At 54.6% G+C, this 14,623-nt stretch overlaps 1 protein-coding gene across 30 annotated transcripts in view; it reads left to right on the top strand.

Annotated features, from left to right (window-relative positions):
- SPTAN1 (spectrin alpha, non-erythrocytic 1) overlaps positions 1 to 14,623 on the top strand; it is a 61,654-nt gene that overhangs the window by 46,262 nt on the left and 769 nt on the right. For 11 of the 30 annotated variants that reach the window (XM_081586934.1, XM_081586929.1, XM_081586926.1 and 8 more), the window contains 16 exons: positions 563 to 667; positions 2,024 to 2,232; positions 3,343 to 3,463; positions 3,649 to 3,770; positions 4,111 to 4,243; positions 5,871 to 5,969; positions 7,572 to 7,731; positions 8,357 to 8,433; positions 9,036 to 9,245; positions 9,604 to 9,900; positions 10,419 to 10,531; positions 13,319 to 13,373; positions 13,795 to 13,991; positions 14,074 to 14,127; positions 14,212 to 14,358; positions 14,446 to 14,593. In XM_081586934.1, the coding sequence (XP_081443060.1) occupies positions 563 to 667; positions 2,024 to 2,232; positions 3,343 to 3,463; positions 3,649 to 3,770; positions 4,111 to 4,243; positions 5,871 to 5,969; positions 7,572 to 7,731; positions 8,357 to 8,433; positions 9,036 to 9,245; positions 9,604 to 9,900; positions 10,419 to 10,531; positions 13,319 to 13,373; positions 13,795 to 13,991; positions 14,074 to 14,127; positions 14,212 to 14,358; positions 14,446 to 14,593 (2,247 nt within the window). Of the gene's footprint in view, positions 1 to 562; positions 668 to 2,023; positions 2,237 to 3,342; positions 3,464 to 3,648; positions 3,771 to 4,110; positions 4,244 to 5,870; positions 5,970 to 7,571; positions 7,732 to 8,356; positions 8,434 to 9,035; positions 9,246 to 9,603; positions 9,901 to 10,418; positions 10,532 to 10,884; positions 10,903 to 12,017; positions 12,081 to 13,287; positions 13,374 to 13,794; positions 13,992 to 14,073; positions 14,128 to 14,211; positions 14,359 to 14,445; positions 14,594 to 14,623 lie in introns of all 30 variants that reach the window. The other 19 variants (XM_081586931.1, XM_081586924.1, XM_081586921.1 and 16 more) reach the window with 5 other exon arrangements.

Raw genomic sequence — 14,623 nt, 5'->3', positions numbered from 1 at the left:
GCATGCAGGCCGCTCCCCCAAGCCTGTGCCCAGGTGAAAATAGGACCGTGAAGAGCCAAGAAGCTGGAGTTAGTCATACAGTCTCTGTAGACAGTGTAGAGAGTATAGAAAGTCTAGAGAGAAAATTATAGAGACCACTGTTGTATATACATCTGGTCTACACTGATTTCCATGAGTTTTTGTTTAGCTGTGGCTCTATGTGTATTTGAGCCCATGAGTAATTTATCATTGGTATGTATTGGTAGTGTTATTTCAAGTCATGAAAAGCCCTTCTTGAATGTTTGAATAACTGCCTCAGACCATCACAGAGTGAGGGCATAATTAAACCATTCCCATACCGTTCTCGTGCTATTGGGCATACCAATCCTTTCTGCCCAAGGGAGGTTTCCCCTAGGAAACCTGTGTGTTTCACAACTATGCCACAGTGAAGGTAGCTGGAGTGTTTACATTCACAGGCGCTTGACAGGGAGGGCGTGGGCAGTGGGGCTGGTCACACCAAGTCAGAGCAGCAACGTGTGGGCAGACGTTTGCAGCCAGCAGTAATCTCCCCTTTCACTCCCAGGTGGAAGCCCTCCTGGCCTCTGAGGATTATGGCAAAGACCTGGCTTCTGTGAACAACTTGCTAAAAAAACATCAGCTGCTGGAGGCAGATATCTCTGCCCATGAGGTGAGAAGAGTGGCTGGCGCCCAGGCAAGTGTCTGGGGCATGATACGTGAAAAAGTGAGAAATTATGCATAAGAAATGTTACTTATATTAACTTGTGATGGGTTTATTTTAACCGAATTAATACATTTTTCTCAGTTATCTTACTTTGCTACAATTCATAGACCTTATTCAGATTTCACCAATTTTTGTATGCATTCAGTTATGTGTTTCTGTGAGTATATGCACATAGTTCCACACAGTTGTATTACATGTGTGGATCTGCGTTACTATCACCAAAATCAACATACAGACCTTTTTCTGTGAGCACAAAGGAGCTTCCTTATAACCTTTATAGTTGTACCCCTATCCTGTCCCTAACTCCTGGAAATCAACTGATCTGTTCTCCATCTCTGTAGTTTGTTATTTTGAGAGTGTCGTATAAATGAAAGCATATAGTAGGTAACATGCTGAGATTTTTGACTTAAAAAATTTTTTTTAATTTAACAGTTCATTTAATTCTTAATGGCAAATGTTGACATGTAAAATCTACATAAGCTTTCCTATGGACTGTCAGTAGCTGTTCAGAGTATAAAGTGGCTCTGAGACCCAGGGATGAACATCGCTGTCCTTCCCCAAATGCACCAGGTCCTTTAGAGTCTGGGGCAAGGGAAAAGAGGACTTCACGTATCTGAAAGTTGTCAGGCTCTTGGAGGTGGATGCCAGTTGTCCAAAATTCTAATTTTCTGATGAAAGTTTGAATTTTATCATTAGCAACAAACCCAGTTTTCTTTAAAGTGACAGGTTCACTTTATTCATCTGCAATAAAAGTATTTGTCACTCCCAAAGTTAAGAGTGACCATAGTTTATTGACCGTTCTTCCAAGTGAAAATGATGGTCTGTGAAAGAAGTGGCCAGGCTTCTTCTCTGGACAGTCATGGACTTAAGCACCCACGGAAGTACTTTGTGTGGGTCCCCCATTTTATCAGATAGGATAAGAAAATGACACGTACTCAAAGATGGATATGTAATAAAATTAACAACTTGGCTTCTTTTTTAAGGATGTGCTTAAGTGAAACAGCAATTTTTGCTGAAAAGTGGTGGCAGTGAAGAATCAGATTTCTGCTCATAGTTTGCCACTATCTTGAGCAGTGGCACCCCCACTGTGGGTTTTGCACCATCAGTGCAAATGTTCACACAGTAAAAGAGAAGAAAAAGACAGATTTTTTGTATTGTTATGAAAATAGTTTTGATCCCTTAGAACCCCATGGGTCCACATCTCTAAATCAGCCCCTCAGTGAAGAAGTTCTGAGTTCTGATTCACAAGCAGATACTCGGGGGAGACCCAGATTTCTGATCCTGTCGTGTCCCCGGCCCCAGGATCGCCTGAAGGACCTGAACAGCCAGGCGGACAGCCTGATGACCAGCAGCGCCTTCGACACCTCCCAAGTAAAGGACAAGCGGGACACCATCAACGGTCGTTTCCAGAAGATCAAGAGCATGGCTGCCTCTCGGCGAGCCAGGCTGAATGAGTCCCACCGCCTGCACCAGTTCTTCCGGGACATGGACGATGAGGAGTCCTGGATCAAGTACGTGCTCCCGCTCGGCATCCCCAGAGCCTCAGGAACCCTAGTCTTAGGAACCAGGGTCTCCTGGACCCTGGTGGCAAGGCGGAAATGGGTCAGATTCTGCGCCCAGCTCGTCCCAGCCTTGCCACACACCTGTGGTGGGATGCCTCTGCTTCCCCTCCTGGCGTCCGGTGGTGGTGACCAGCACAGACTCCACGTGCCAGTGTGTGTGATGGCGCCTAGGGCTTGTCTAGGCACCGCCCTGAGGTGACTGGTAGTGTTGGTGAGTCCCACCTGGGGAAGACGGTGTGCTCTCCTGGGGAAGACTGCTGCTTGGGGGAAGGGAAATTTGCTGTGGTTTGTTTTTTATCATCCCACCCCCAGAATTCTCGTCTACCTTTTCCAGATGATACAGCATGTAAACAGACCATTTTTAAGGACAGATTGTGATTGTTGTTTGTCAGTCGCTTTGTCATGTCCGACTTGGCAACCCCGTGAACGGTAGCACACCAGGCTTCCCAGTCCTTCACCGTCTCCCAGAGTTTGCTCATACTCGTGTCCGTTGAGTTGGTGATGCCATCCAGCCATCTCATCCTCTGCCACCACTTCTCTTTTTGCCAAGATCCTCTCAATTCCTCACTACCTTAAAAAGCCATTTATGGGACTTCCCTGATGGTCCAGCAGTTAAGACTTGGCTCTTCCACTGCAGGGGGTACAGGTTTCATCTCTGGTTGCGGATCGAAGATCCCACGTGCTGCACAATGAGGCCAAAAAGTTAAAAAAAAAAAAACTTGTTTAAAAAAAGCTGTTTATAGTAGCATCTCCATGTGGTACCACCTGTGGCAGGTGTGTGTTTGATAAGATGGGATTGACAGGGTGACCGCAGTGGCTCCTCCTGTTCTCCAGTGAGACCCTTGCAGAGCGGCTCACAGTGGGTGCTCCTCAAGATGTGCCTGGACTCTGTGCATTGGGAAGTGGAGGCTTTGTTCCCTAGAAGACTGGCACAGACTTCCCAGAAGGGCTGGGTAGGCACCAGTGATGGACATTGTGGGGTCCGTGAACGTCACAGCTCTGTGACCATGTGTCTCCAGTTGAAGACACAGAGGCTGACTGCTGGCCTGTGTTGTCCAGGGAGAAGAAGCTGCTGGTGAGTTCGGAGGACTATGGCCGCGACCTAACGGGTGTCCAGAACCTGAGGAAGAAACACAAACGGCTGGAAGCAGAGCTGGCTGCCCACGAGCCAGCCATTCAGGTGAGGGGCCCCCTCCTGGCTGAACGGGCCTGGACAAGCTCGTCTCACTAAGGTCTCTGCAGTGTTTACAGCCCCTCGTCCCAGAGAGCGGTGGGGAAAGTCTGAATCGGATTTTGAGGCCCTTTCCTGGAAGCATGTAAAAGCAGGCGCGATCACTGTGGAGTTTAATTGCTCTTGCCCATCAGGGTGTTCTGGACACTGGAAAGAAGCTGTCCGATGACAACACCATCGGGAAGGAGGAGATTCAGCAGCGCCTGGCGCAGTTCGTGGAGCACTGGAAGGAGCTGAAGCAGCTGGCGGCCGCCCGGTAAGTGGGGTGGGGGCGCAGTGGGCGGGGCTTGCTTGGGGCTCTGGGCCCTCCAGCCCCTCGGGACCTCTTCCTGGGGGTGCACGTGCCACAGTCACCTTGCTCCAGAACCATCTCTGACAGCCCCAGGCTGAGCTGATCCCATTACATGTGGTCCCGAGCTGGACCCCACATGTGGTTCCAGAACTTCCTGTTTCATCAGCACTGGCTGCTTCATGTTATGAGGAGGAGGACTTGAATGAACCATTTACAATTCACACTCATTCCTCATGTTTTTAAGCGTCCAAGTTAGAGGAGCTTATGGCTGATTTTTTTTTTTTTCACTGTTCCCTGTGATTAGGGGCCAGCGGCTAGAAGAATCCTTGGAATATCAGCAGTTTGTAGCCAACGTGGAGGAGGAGGAAGCCTGGATCAATGAGAAGATGACCCTGGTGGCCAGTGAAGATTATGGAGACACTCTTGCTGCCATCCAGGTCAGAGACCGGGGCTGCTGCCTGCTGACCACCCTTCCGTTGCCAGCTTGCTCGGTGGCCATGCTCTTACCGTGAGAGCATTCAGGGCTGGCAGGCAAGGTCTCCTTGGCAACTTTCAGTCCTCAGGAGCCCATGTCAGAGACAGTTGCCTTTCTGTAGACAGAATTGGGGTGACTTTGTCCACCTCGATTCATGGGGTTCTTGGAACCCCATTGTCAGTCCAGCAGTATTGCTGGTATCATCACCACAGGTTACCAGGACCTCATTAGCGTCCTGTGACTGCCTTAACAAATACCACAAGCTAGGTGGTTTTAAAAACTACAGAAGCTTGTTTTTTCTCAGTTTGGGGAGCCAGAGGTCTGCGATCAAGGTGTCGACAGGGCCTTGCTGTTCCATTTTTTTGCCTCTTCCAGCTCTGGTAGCTCGGCTTGTAGCAGCGGAGCCCCACCTCTGTCCTGCTCTTCCAGGGCTGGTGGTCTTCCTTCCGTGTTTTCCATGGCGTTCTCTCTGGGTGTGTCCATGTCCAGATTCCCCTCTTCTCATACATGTGGGACGCCAGTCATACTGGATTAGGGCCGCCCTGACACCCGCATCTTAACTCAGTCGCATCTGCACAGACCTCGTTTGCACATTCCTAGGTGCTGGGTTAGGACTCGGCACCTATCTCCGGGGCATACGTTTCAACCCGTAACACACCTCCTCAGTACATTGGTTAGCTATTGCTGTGGAACAGCACTAAAGAGAACATTTTCCTTCCCATGATTCTATGAACTGATGGGCGTTTTCTCAGCTGCTCTCACTGGGACTGCTCACACAGCTGCACTGAGGCAGGGGGTCACTGGGCTGAGAGGCCCATGGTGACATCATTCACGTGGCTCAGTGCCCTCCACGTGGCCTCTCACTGTCCAACAAGGTTAGATCAGCTTCTGTAGGCAGCATTAACAGAGGCCAAGGCAGGGCTGTAGGGGCTTTAAGGCCTGGCCTGTGGGACAGAGCAGCCCAGCTTCCCTCTTCATAGGAGGAGTGGCAGTTTGTAGTGGAGTGTTCCTCCATGCATGCCCCCAGCTGTGGAAGCAGAGTGTGCATTCCCAGTTGTCGGAGCAGCCCCTGAGCCATGCTCCTGCCCACAGGAATCCTCCCAGATGATGGTGGGGAGATGCAGGTAGACGGTAGAGGCAGGCAGTGGTTTCCTGTCCTCGGCATTGTGGAGTTACCCGAAAGCCAACACAAGGGGCACTGTTTGCAGTGCTTCAGCTGTGTGAGGGGAGAGGCTCGGAAGGGCCCCAGGAGACATGCTTGGGTTAAATCTTAGGGCAGGCATCACTGTTCAGTTGGTGCTTATCTGAAGGTTCCTTTGTGTCCATTCTGTGGTCTCCAGGGAACAAAAGGCCTGTGCTGGTTGACTGGCAAGAGCTTCACCTCCTCCGAAAGGCCTTCCCTAGCCCACCCACCTCTAGTCACGCTTAACACTATGATTTCCAGTTTATTCTGTATCCGTTGTCATCTTTGCCCCAGTTGGACTGAGGTCCCTGTGAGGGCACCCCCAGTCCTGCTCCTCTGTCCCTGAGACCTGGCCAGCCACTTAATGCCAGGCTCTCAGGAGCTGGCCTGGCTACTTCCACTGCAGGGCTTGCTGAAGAAACACGAAGCCTTTGAGACGGACTTCACTGTCCACAAGGACCGGGTGAATGACGTCTGCACTAATGGACAAGACCTGGTTAAAAAGGTGAGCCTGGCCCACGGGTATGAGCCTCTTCTCCCAATAGCAGCTCCATCCCTGTATTCTGTGATTAACTGCATATCCCTCCTTCTTTTTTTTGGTAGTTATTTATTGATTTGGCTTTTCTGGGTCTCAGTGGCAGCATGCAGGCTCTTAGTTGCGGCATATGGGATCTAGTCCCCTGACCAGGGGGCCCCCTGCTTTGGGAGCTTAGTCTTAGCCACTGGACCACGAGGGAAGTACCCCCCACTTCTTAAAAGTCAGGAAGTAAAGCGACTCTGCTTGTTTTTTTCTGCCTTAATTAGGCAAAACAGCAGCCCTGCTGGTCCTTCTGGGACGCTGGCGTTGCCATGGGGCTGCTCCTCTAATTTCTTCTCCAGGAATTCAGCTCTTGATAGAGGTAGAGTACACAAGTGGTCATCCCTAAAGTGGTGGTCACCCCACCAGTGATGACCCCAGTTGACACCTCTGTGTCTGACCCACCCACCTCCAGACTCTCTCCTTGTGCAGAGCCACCCACGAAGTTAAATGGCACCTGTTGGATTGGTGTACATGGAGGATAAAACCCGGCTGCTCTTCAGGACGTTATACAAATGCATCTGTTAAAACACAAGGTTCATTGCATTCAAACAGCCTTTTAGGGAGAAAGCAAAAAATAAGGGAGATGTCTTGGTACTTTCTCAGCAGCAGTGAAGTGAGGTCACTCCCAGGTTGAAATCCAGACTAAACGCAGTGCCCTCATCTGTCATGAGCTCCACAAGACAAATGACTTCTATCAACTCTGATTTCCTGTCACAAACACGTAATGAGTGAATAAGATTGCTCATCACAGAATTTGCCCTGGCGATCAGACTAGAGGTTTGCTCCTGGTGTTTGCTCCACAGGTGGTAACAATGTAGTTAAAATCCATGTTTGCTGAGGAGCTTTACTTCTGGCCTTCCTGGGCAAATAACCTGATAGAGGCTAATTTCAGATACAGACCAGTGACCACAAAGATGAGGCACATATAGGACTCACCATATGCCCCACGTCAGCATTCTCTGCTCTTTAAACCTGTGAGATGACGCTTTCCAATGTTCTTCAGTCTCCTGGCAAAGGGCCTGGTGCACTGTTCCCAACAACAGTCTTCATTTGCTCCCTGAGTTTCTTTTTAAATATTATGCTGACTTAACAATTTGTATTTTCACATACAGTTTTAACCAGGACTAAATCAAAGTGATTGGAGCTTAATACTTTTGAATATCCACAGTGTGAAAACATTGTTCTGAGACATTGTTTTTTATGGCATACGCATAGTAACCACTAAGTCATAATTACTTTGGCTTTTTCTTGTTTTTTGTTATCAAAAATAATACGAGTGAGTACCTCATTGTGAGCTAATATTTTATCACATTCCGCATTACTTGCAGGAGTGGCTTTGCCAGTGCTCATCTCCGTTAAGACTCTTAGTCTGTGTTGTTCTCAGAAAAGCCTCCGCGCATCCTTGGGGCTGGGGCAGAGGGGGCGCAGCCTGTCTCAGCAGCTGCGAGCCTGCCGGGCACTGGGGGTGCAGATCAGGTAACCACGGCAGGGACAATACTGACGGCGGCTGCCTTCTCCGTGTCCTAGAACAATCACCACGAGGAGAACATCTCGTCAAAGATGAAGGGCTTGAACGGGAAAGTGTCAGACTTGGAGAAGGCTGCCTCCCAGAGGAAGGCAAAGCTCGATGAGAACTCGGCCTTCCTCCAGTTCAACTGGAAGGCTGACGTGGTGGAGTCCTGGATTGGTAAGCGTGGCCTCGGCGCCGCCCGAGTCTCATTCCCTCCTGCGCAGATGGTTTTTCTTTTGTGGAGAAGAAACCAATGGGATGTAGGCACCCCAGAGACCCTCTCCACTAGGCAGACCACTAGCAACAGGAGGAGACAGGGTCCTGAGGCAGAGAGCCAGGCCTCAGCGATGCCCCAGGCCTCAGCGATGCCCTGGGCCAGTGTGGGGGTTAACAGAGCCAAGGTCCTGGGTGTCACAGCACAAGGGCCACACCAGCAGGACCAGCCTGCATCAGCACCGCCCCCTGAGCTCCATGGGTCCAGAGTGTGTGTGGTCCAGCCCACCGGCAAGGGGACCTGCACTGATTTTAGGACCCACGTGACCCTGGTAGTTGCTGTCGCATAAGTAGCAACTGAACCACATCCAGCCCAGGCTGGAGGAGGGATCTGTTCATCAGGGATGCAGAGCAGGGGCCTGGGTGCAGGGGGGAGCTGGCTCAGGTGCATTCAGAGACTGTTGTCAGTAGTACTGGAATTTAAATGTAAGCAAGGTAATAGGTACCTCGGTTTTCTTGTCTTTTGGTTTGTTGTTTTTATTTCTTACATTGAGATGGGGTGGTTGATTACTCTTGCTTGGTTTTCCAGGTGAAAAGGAGAACAGCTTGAAGACAGATGATTATGGTCGAGATCTGTCTTCTGTCCAAACTCTCCTCACCAAACAGGTCAGTCATCGCTATTTGGTTGATGATTGGGTTTTACTCACATAGTATTCCCTGGTGGGTGAATGACGGTCAGCATGTTTCTTTGACTGTGTTATGTTAGGCCCTGGGGATGAGTGGTGAAAGAGAGGTAGGCCTGGTCCTCAGTACGCTCTCAGACGAGGCCTCTGAGCTGCAGCCTGTTGGGTGCCAACAGGGCTAAGCACCGCAGGGTGTGGGCCTCACCCAAGAGGTGTCTGCCTTGGTTTCTAGCAGGCGAGGGTTGATGGGAGCATCTCCCCAGAGGAGACAGCGTCTAAGCTAGATCACGGAGGGTGAACTCAAAAGTGGTCAAGGGAGAGCCAGGTGGACATTCTTGGCAGAGGTAGTGGGGTGAGTCCGCCCGGGTGCCTCAGCCCCGGGCTGAAAGCAGGGATGAGGAGGAGCTGCTACGGGACCTGTGGTCTGAGGAGATGCGGGAAAGTGGCCGGGTGTGACCTAGTGTTAGGGGAAGGTGGGGACTTGAGGCTGCCATCCCACCCAGGGCGCTGGACAGAGCACAGTCTCGTCTCTCTCCTCTCCTCTCCATGCGGTCCCTGCACCTGCCTTCTCGCCCCTCCTTCCAGGAAACCTTCGATGCTGGCCTGCAGGCCTTCCAGCAGGAGGGCATCGCCAACATCACTGCCCTCAAAGATCAGCTGCTGGCCGCCAAGCACATCCAGTCCAAGGCCATCGAGGCCCGCCACACCGCCCTCATGAAGAGGTGGAGCCAGCTCCTGGCCAACTCGGCCACCCGGAAGAAGAAGCTGCTGGAGGCACAGAGTCACTTCCGCAAGGTAAGCGCCGCCCTGGCCAGCTCGGCACACGGGGACGGCAAACCTGGCTCTGCTTGGGGGCGTGGGATCAACATAAACCAGACCAGGTGGGCCCTTGTCTTCATGAGGCCGCTGCTCTGGAAGCACCTGGGACACTGAGCTTGCACGTCCCAGAAAGGGGAGCACAGAAGAAAGATGGAGGACCCACAGGAGTGGGAGGAGGGAGGCAGAGCACCAAGCGAGCAAGCCCGATGCCTTGGGAACGAGCCCCGCTTTTCTGGGCCCCACACCGCTGCCCGCCCATTCACCCACCGAGGATGGTCCCTGCAGCCCCGCGCAGCGCCTGCAGCTGTGCTCACTTGGTCACCCCTGCCTTCAGGTGGAGGATCTCTTCCTGACCTTTGCCAAAAAGGCTTCAGCCTTCAACAGCTGGTTTGAAAATGCAGAGGAGGACTTAACTGACCCGGTGCGCTGCAACTCCCTGGAAGAGATCAAGGCCTTGAGAGAGGCCCACGACGCCTTCCGCTCCTCGCTGAGCTCAGCCCAGGCTGACTTCAACCAGCTGGCCGAGCTGGACCGCCAGATCAAGAGCTTCCGCGTGGCCTCCAACCCCTACACCTGGTTCACCATGGAGGCCCTAGAGGAGACCTGGAGGAACCTACAGAAGATCATCAAGGTGCTTCCCCACTGGAGGGCCGGCCCTGGCAGGGAAGCCCTTCCTCAGTGAAGAGTGAGGAGTCGGGACGGAGGGCGGTTTCCTTTATCACAATCACTGTGTGTGGATCCCCTTGCCCCACCCGGAGTCTGAAGTCTTGGGGGATGTGAGCTGCCAAATGCCTCCCAGATGCCTTCTGTGCCATTTATGGGCTGAGGTTAATAGCTGGTCCTCCCTGGCGCCCCAAGGGCGTGGATCTTGTGTCCAACTTCAGAAAACTACTTCCTGTTCCTATCAGATGCTAAGACAGGCTGGCAGTTGGAGAGCCTGGGCCTGTCTGTGAAGGGGCGGGATGACATGCCTCTGCCTCCTTGCTGTTCAGTTGCTCAGTTGTGTCTGACTCTTTGCGACCGCATGGACTGCAGCACGCCTGGCCTCCCTGTCCTTCACCGTCTCCCGGAGTTTGTTCAGATTCATGTCTGTTGAGTTCATGATGCCGTCCAACCATCTCATCCTTTGCCTGCCTCCTTGATCCTCAGGAAAGGGAGCTGGAGCTGCAGAAGGAGCAGCGGCGGCAGGAGGAGAATGACAAGCTGCGCCAGGAGTTCGCCCAGCATGCCAACGCCTTCCACCAATGGATCCAGGAGACCAGGTGCGGCCCCGCCGCCGGGAGCGCGGTCCTGGTGTGCGGGTACCCAGGCCCGGGGTCAGGAGCTCGGCCTGGTCTGGCTGGAACAGGAGTGGTAGGCAGAGTGAGGAGTGTTCGCCAGGAAACTTTTCCAGGGACAAGTCACTGGTCCTGGATTGGGTGGGACTGGGTGGGACTGGGCAGGACTGGGCGTGGCTGCCCCTCACGGGACGGTGACAGAGGTACAGAGTTGAGTAGATGCGGTACTGATGATCTCGGTTTTGTCTCTTTCTCTCTCGTGTCTGCCTCTGCCCCTCACGATCGCTGCTGTCCGGACACCGCCCTGTCTTGTGGCTGCTTGGATCCTACCTCCACAGAACATATCTCCTCGATGGGTTAATATTGACTTCCTATTTCTGCGGGCTCGTGGTGTGGTGGTGTCTCATGTGCTTGTCCCTCTGCCCTTCGTCCCGTCGTGGCCTGGCTTGCAGAGGATCCCGGGATGGGCCTTCCTGTCCTGGGCGGGCTGCACGTTCCCCTGCCCCGCCCTCCTCCTGGCACCCACACCCCCACCCCTGATACCCTGCGGTCTGGGAAAGGGAGTCACTCCCACGTTCCTGTTCAGGTTCCAAGGGTTCCCACAGGGAGAGAGACCAGGCCAGAGGCCAGAGCTGGGAGAGTCCCCATGCTTGTTCAGCTGTGGGGATTACCCTGGACTTCTTTTCTGCCTTTTCACCCCACATGTCTGATGGGACCATATTTAGTCCCACTGAGGTCAGGGGCGTGAGACAGGATGACAGTGTTGGGGGGGCTCGGGCTGGCATGCCAAGTCCCCCTGTGCACTGACCCCTGGGGGCTGGGGGCTGAGGCGGTCTTTCACCTTCATAGGAAGCATAAGGGCCCAGGGTTTCTGAGTGATGGGGGAGATGGTTTGGGAGGAGCCCTGAGAGGTGTAGGGCCGTCCTGCCCAGTCCCAGGGGGGCCTCCTCTCCAGGCCGGGGCCTCTGCCTGGATCAGGCACATTTGCATTCTCTCCCAGGACCACGGTGGCTTAGATTAGCGCTCCCGAGGCCCAGCAGGCAGGTCCATCAGGTGTTAGAGGAGGCAGCAGGAGAAGGTGCCCACTGATGAACACCGGCTGAAGGCAGAGCAGGGGGGATTTGGGGATCCCAGGTTCAGCTGGAGCTCGTATGCCGCCCTGGTGTTCGCTCTCCCCGCCCAGTGCCCATGGCTGTGTCTGCTGGTCTTGGTCTTTGTGTCCATGGGGTGCCGTGCTCCCCTTACCGTGTGGCTCCTCCCAGCCCTGTCCCGTCTTGCTCAGTCCGCTCGTGACCAGTCCCCCTCCAAGGCCGCCTGCCCCCCCAGGCCGACCGTCGGCTCGGGTCCCTGCCGGGGCACCAGGTGGCCTTGCCTGTGCACTGCCAGCTTGGGCCTCGTGGTGTTGTGTGTCTCGGTATGCTCTTGCCTCCCTTCCTCTGGTGTATTCATTTGGTTTCTTTTCTTTGAATAGCATAGCGTATCGTCGGGTCATTCGTGTCTATCAGTATGAAGTTGGGGATGATCTGTCTGGAAGGTTTTTCTCCTCTTATTTCTCTTCTTACCTCACTGTGGTTTTACCAATGCACTCTTGACTTCCCCAGGCGGCTCTGCTTTCTGACTAACCCACCGCCCGCGGCCGCATGGGCAGGAGGGGTCTGTCCTCCTCCCACTGCACCAGCACCCAGCCTCCTGCCCCCAGGTCCCGGGGGTGTGCTTTTCCCGGGGGGACGTGGCGCGACTGTGAGTCTGACCTGCTGGGGTAGGAGGAAGCCTGGTGCCTTGCCTTGCTAGAGCACTTAGAACTTGGGGCGATTTCAGAGCTAATGCTGGCTCACTGGGTGTTAAAAGGGTAGGTTGGGGCACATGTGGGTACAGGGGGGGCCGGGCGAGACCCCAGGAAGGACACGCGCACAGTGTGACTTGTCCCCGCACGGAACCTCGTTTGTCTTTGTTCACCGGTGGCCTCTGACCTCACACTGTGTTATGTCGGGAAGATAGAGGCTCTCCAGAGGCCCCTCAACTCTTCAGAACTTGGCCCTGGAAGGAGCCTCTGGCACTGTCTCTAGATAACAGAATCTGAACCTGGGGTTAGTCACAGCCACCCCTCCTTTGTGCAGAATGAGAACAATTTTAAAAACTCAAATCTGGCCACGATCTCCTTGGCATCCCAGTTTCCATGTCAAGGGGCCCTCTGACTGCATTCCCGTTGCTGTCACGTCCCCTGGAAGATGGGTCCCTTCCTCGGGGACCTGAGGAGACTCCGAGGACCCCTGGTGGCTGTCGGCTCACCGGCCTCCCCTCCGCCCTCAGGTCTCCGTCTGTCAGGTGGCAGGGTGGAGCAGGTGACCTTCTCCTCTGTGCCTGCAGCCCCCCTCTGTCCCGGGGGAACTTAAAGTCGGCTCCTGAGGTACCCTTTGAGGGCCCGGCTTGGATCAGGCACCACGTCACAAGCCAGGCTGGGCCTGAGGAGCCAGCCGTGTGAGAAAGTGTCCCTGCCGGGGAGCAGAGAGCAGGCTGGCCGGGGCTCAGCCCGCCTTACTTGTGGGCCTCGTGAGGTGAACGCCACCTCGGGCCGCAGCCTCCGGGCCCTGAAACTGGAGCAGCGGTACCTGCCCTCCCTGGCTTCCAGGGCTGCTGAGAAAAGATAGCCAATTGCAGATAGGTCTTGTTCTCTCAATAAAAGGAATTCGAGACTGCAGGTACTTTAATCTGAGGAAAGTTAACTTAGCACTCGCGATCAGGCCTCTTGCCTCACTGCGCGTCTGTGTTTAGGTCCTGCATGGTGGAAGAATCCGGGACCCTTGAATCGCAGCTTGAAGCTACCAAAGTAAGTGCCCCTTCTGCCCACCCCTGCCAGCAGGCCTCCTTGGGTGCAGGTCAGGGATGAGGTGGGCTGCTTGGGTGCTCCCCTTCTCCCTTGCTTTAAAGCAGCCCAGGACCGCCATCACTTTAGAGGCTGCTGCCCGGAGCCCCGCTTGGACAGGAAGAGGCTCATTTGGTCCTCATTGTATCCTGTTGCCCTGGCAGGTCAACCCACTGATCGGTGCCTTTCACGCTGAAGCCTCTTCCTTTCTTTGGTTGAGGCTGTAGGGTTTTAGCTTCACCCCATCCCCGCTTTCCCCTTGCAGGCAGCCCTACAGGCCTCAGGCTGGGGTGCTGAGACCGAGGAGGGCTGGGAAAGAGGCGTTTGAGCCCAGTGACCAAGCCAAGAACCCCCGTCCCACGTGTCTTTGCCCCTCGCCCCGCAGCGCAAACACCAGGAGATCCGAGCCATGAGAAGTCAGCTCAAGAAGATTGAAGATCTGGGGGCGGCCATGGAGGAAGCGCTGATCCTGGACAACAAGTACACTGAGCACAGCACCGTGGGCCTGGCCCAGCAGTGGGACCAGCTCGACCAGCTGGGCATGCGCATGCAGCATAACCTGGAGCAGCAGATCCAGGCCAGGTACCTGCGCCGCCCCGGGGCAGGGCGGGGGCGGGGGCCGCTGGGGCTGGAGGACCGGTCCCTGAGCCTGCGCTTCCCCCAGGAACACGACGGGAGTGACCGAGGAGGCCCTCAAGGAGTTCAGCATGATGTTCAAGTGAGTGCCCCCGCGCCCTCCCCGGTGGGGGAGGCGGGCTCAGCGGCAGGGCCTGTGGGCTGAGGCCTCGGCTTTCTGCCACAGACACTTCGACAAGGACAAGTCCGGCCGGCTGAACCACCAGGAGTTCAAATCCTGCCTGCGCTCCCTGGGCTATGACCTGCCCATGGTGGAGGAAGGGGAGCCCGACCCCGAGTTTGAGGCCATCCTGGACACTGTGGATCCTAACAGGTGAGCGTCAGGGAAGGAGCAGAAGCGGCTCTGCCCAAGGCTTCTGCCGCGTCCTCCCTGCTCACTACACCTTGCCCCCCATCCCAGGGACGGCCACGTCTCCCTGCAAGAGTACATGGCCTTCATGATCAGCCGTGAGACCGAGAACGTCAAGTCCAGCGAGGAGATTGAGAGCGCTTTCCGGGCCCTGAGCTCCGAAGGGAAGCCTTATGTGACCAAGGAGGAGCTTTACCAGGTCTGGGGCTCTGCTGCCTGGGCCTGGGGG

The sequence above is a fragment of the Giraffa tippelskirchi genome, chromosome 4, assembly GCF_054371585.1.
Source record: "Giraffa tippelskirchi isolate mGirTip1 chromosome 4, T2T-mGirTip1v1.2.pri, whole genome shotgun sequence".
Classification (NCBI taxonomy): Eukaryota; Metazoa; Chordata; class Mammalia; order Artiodactyla; family Giraffidae; genus Giraffa; species Giraffa tippelskirchi.
This window is presented reverse-complemented; position numbering and strand designations above follow the sequence as displayed.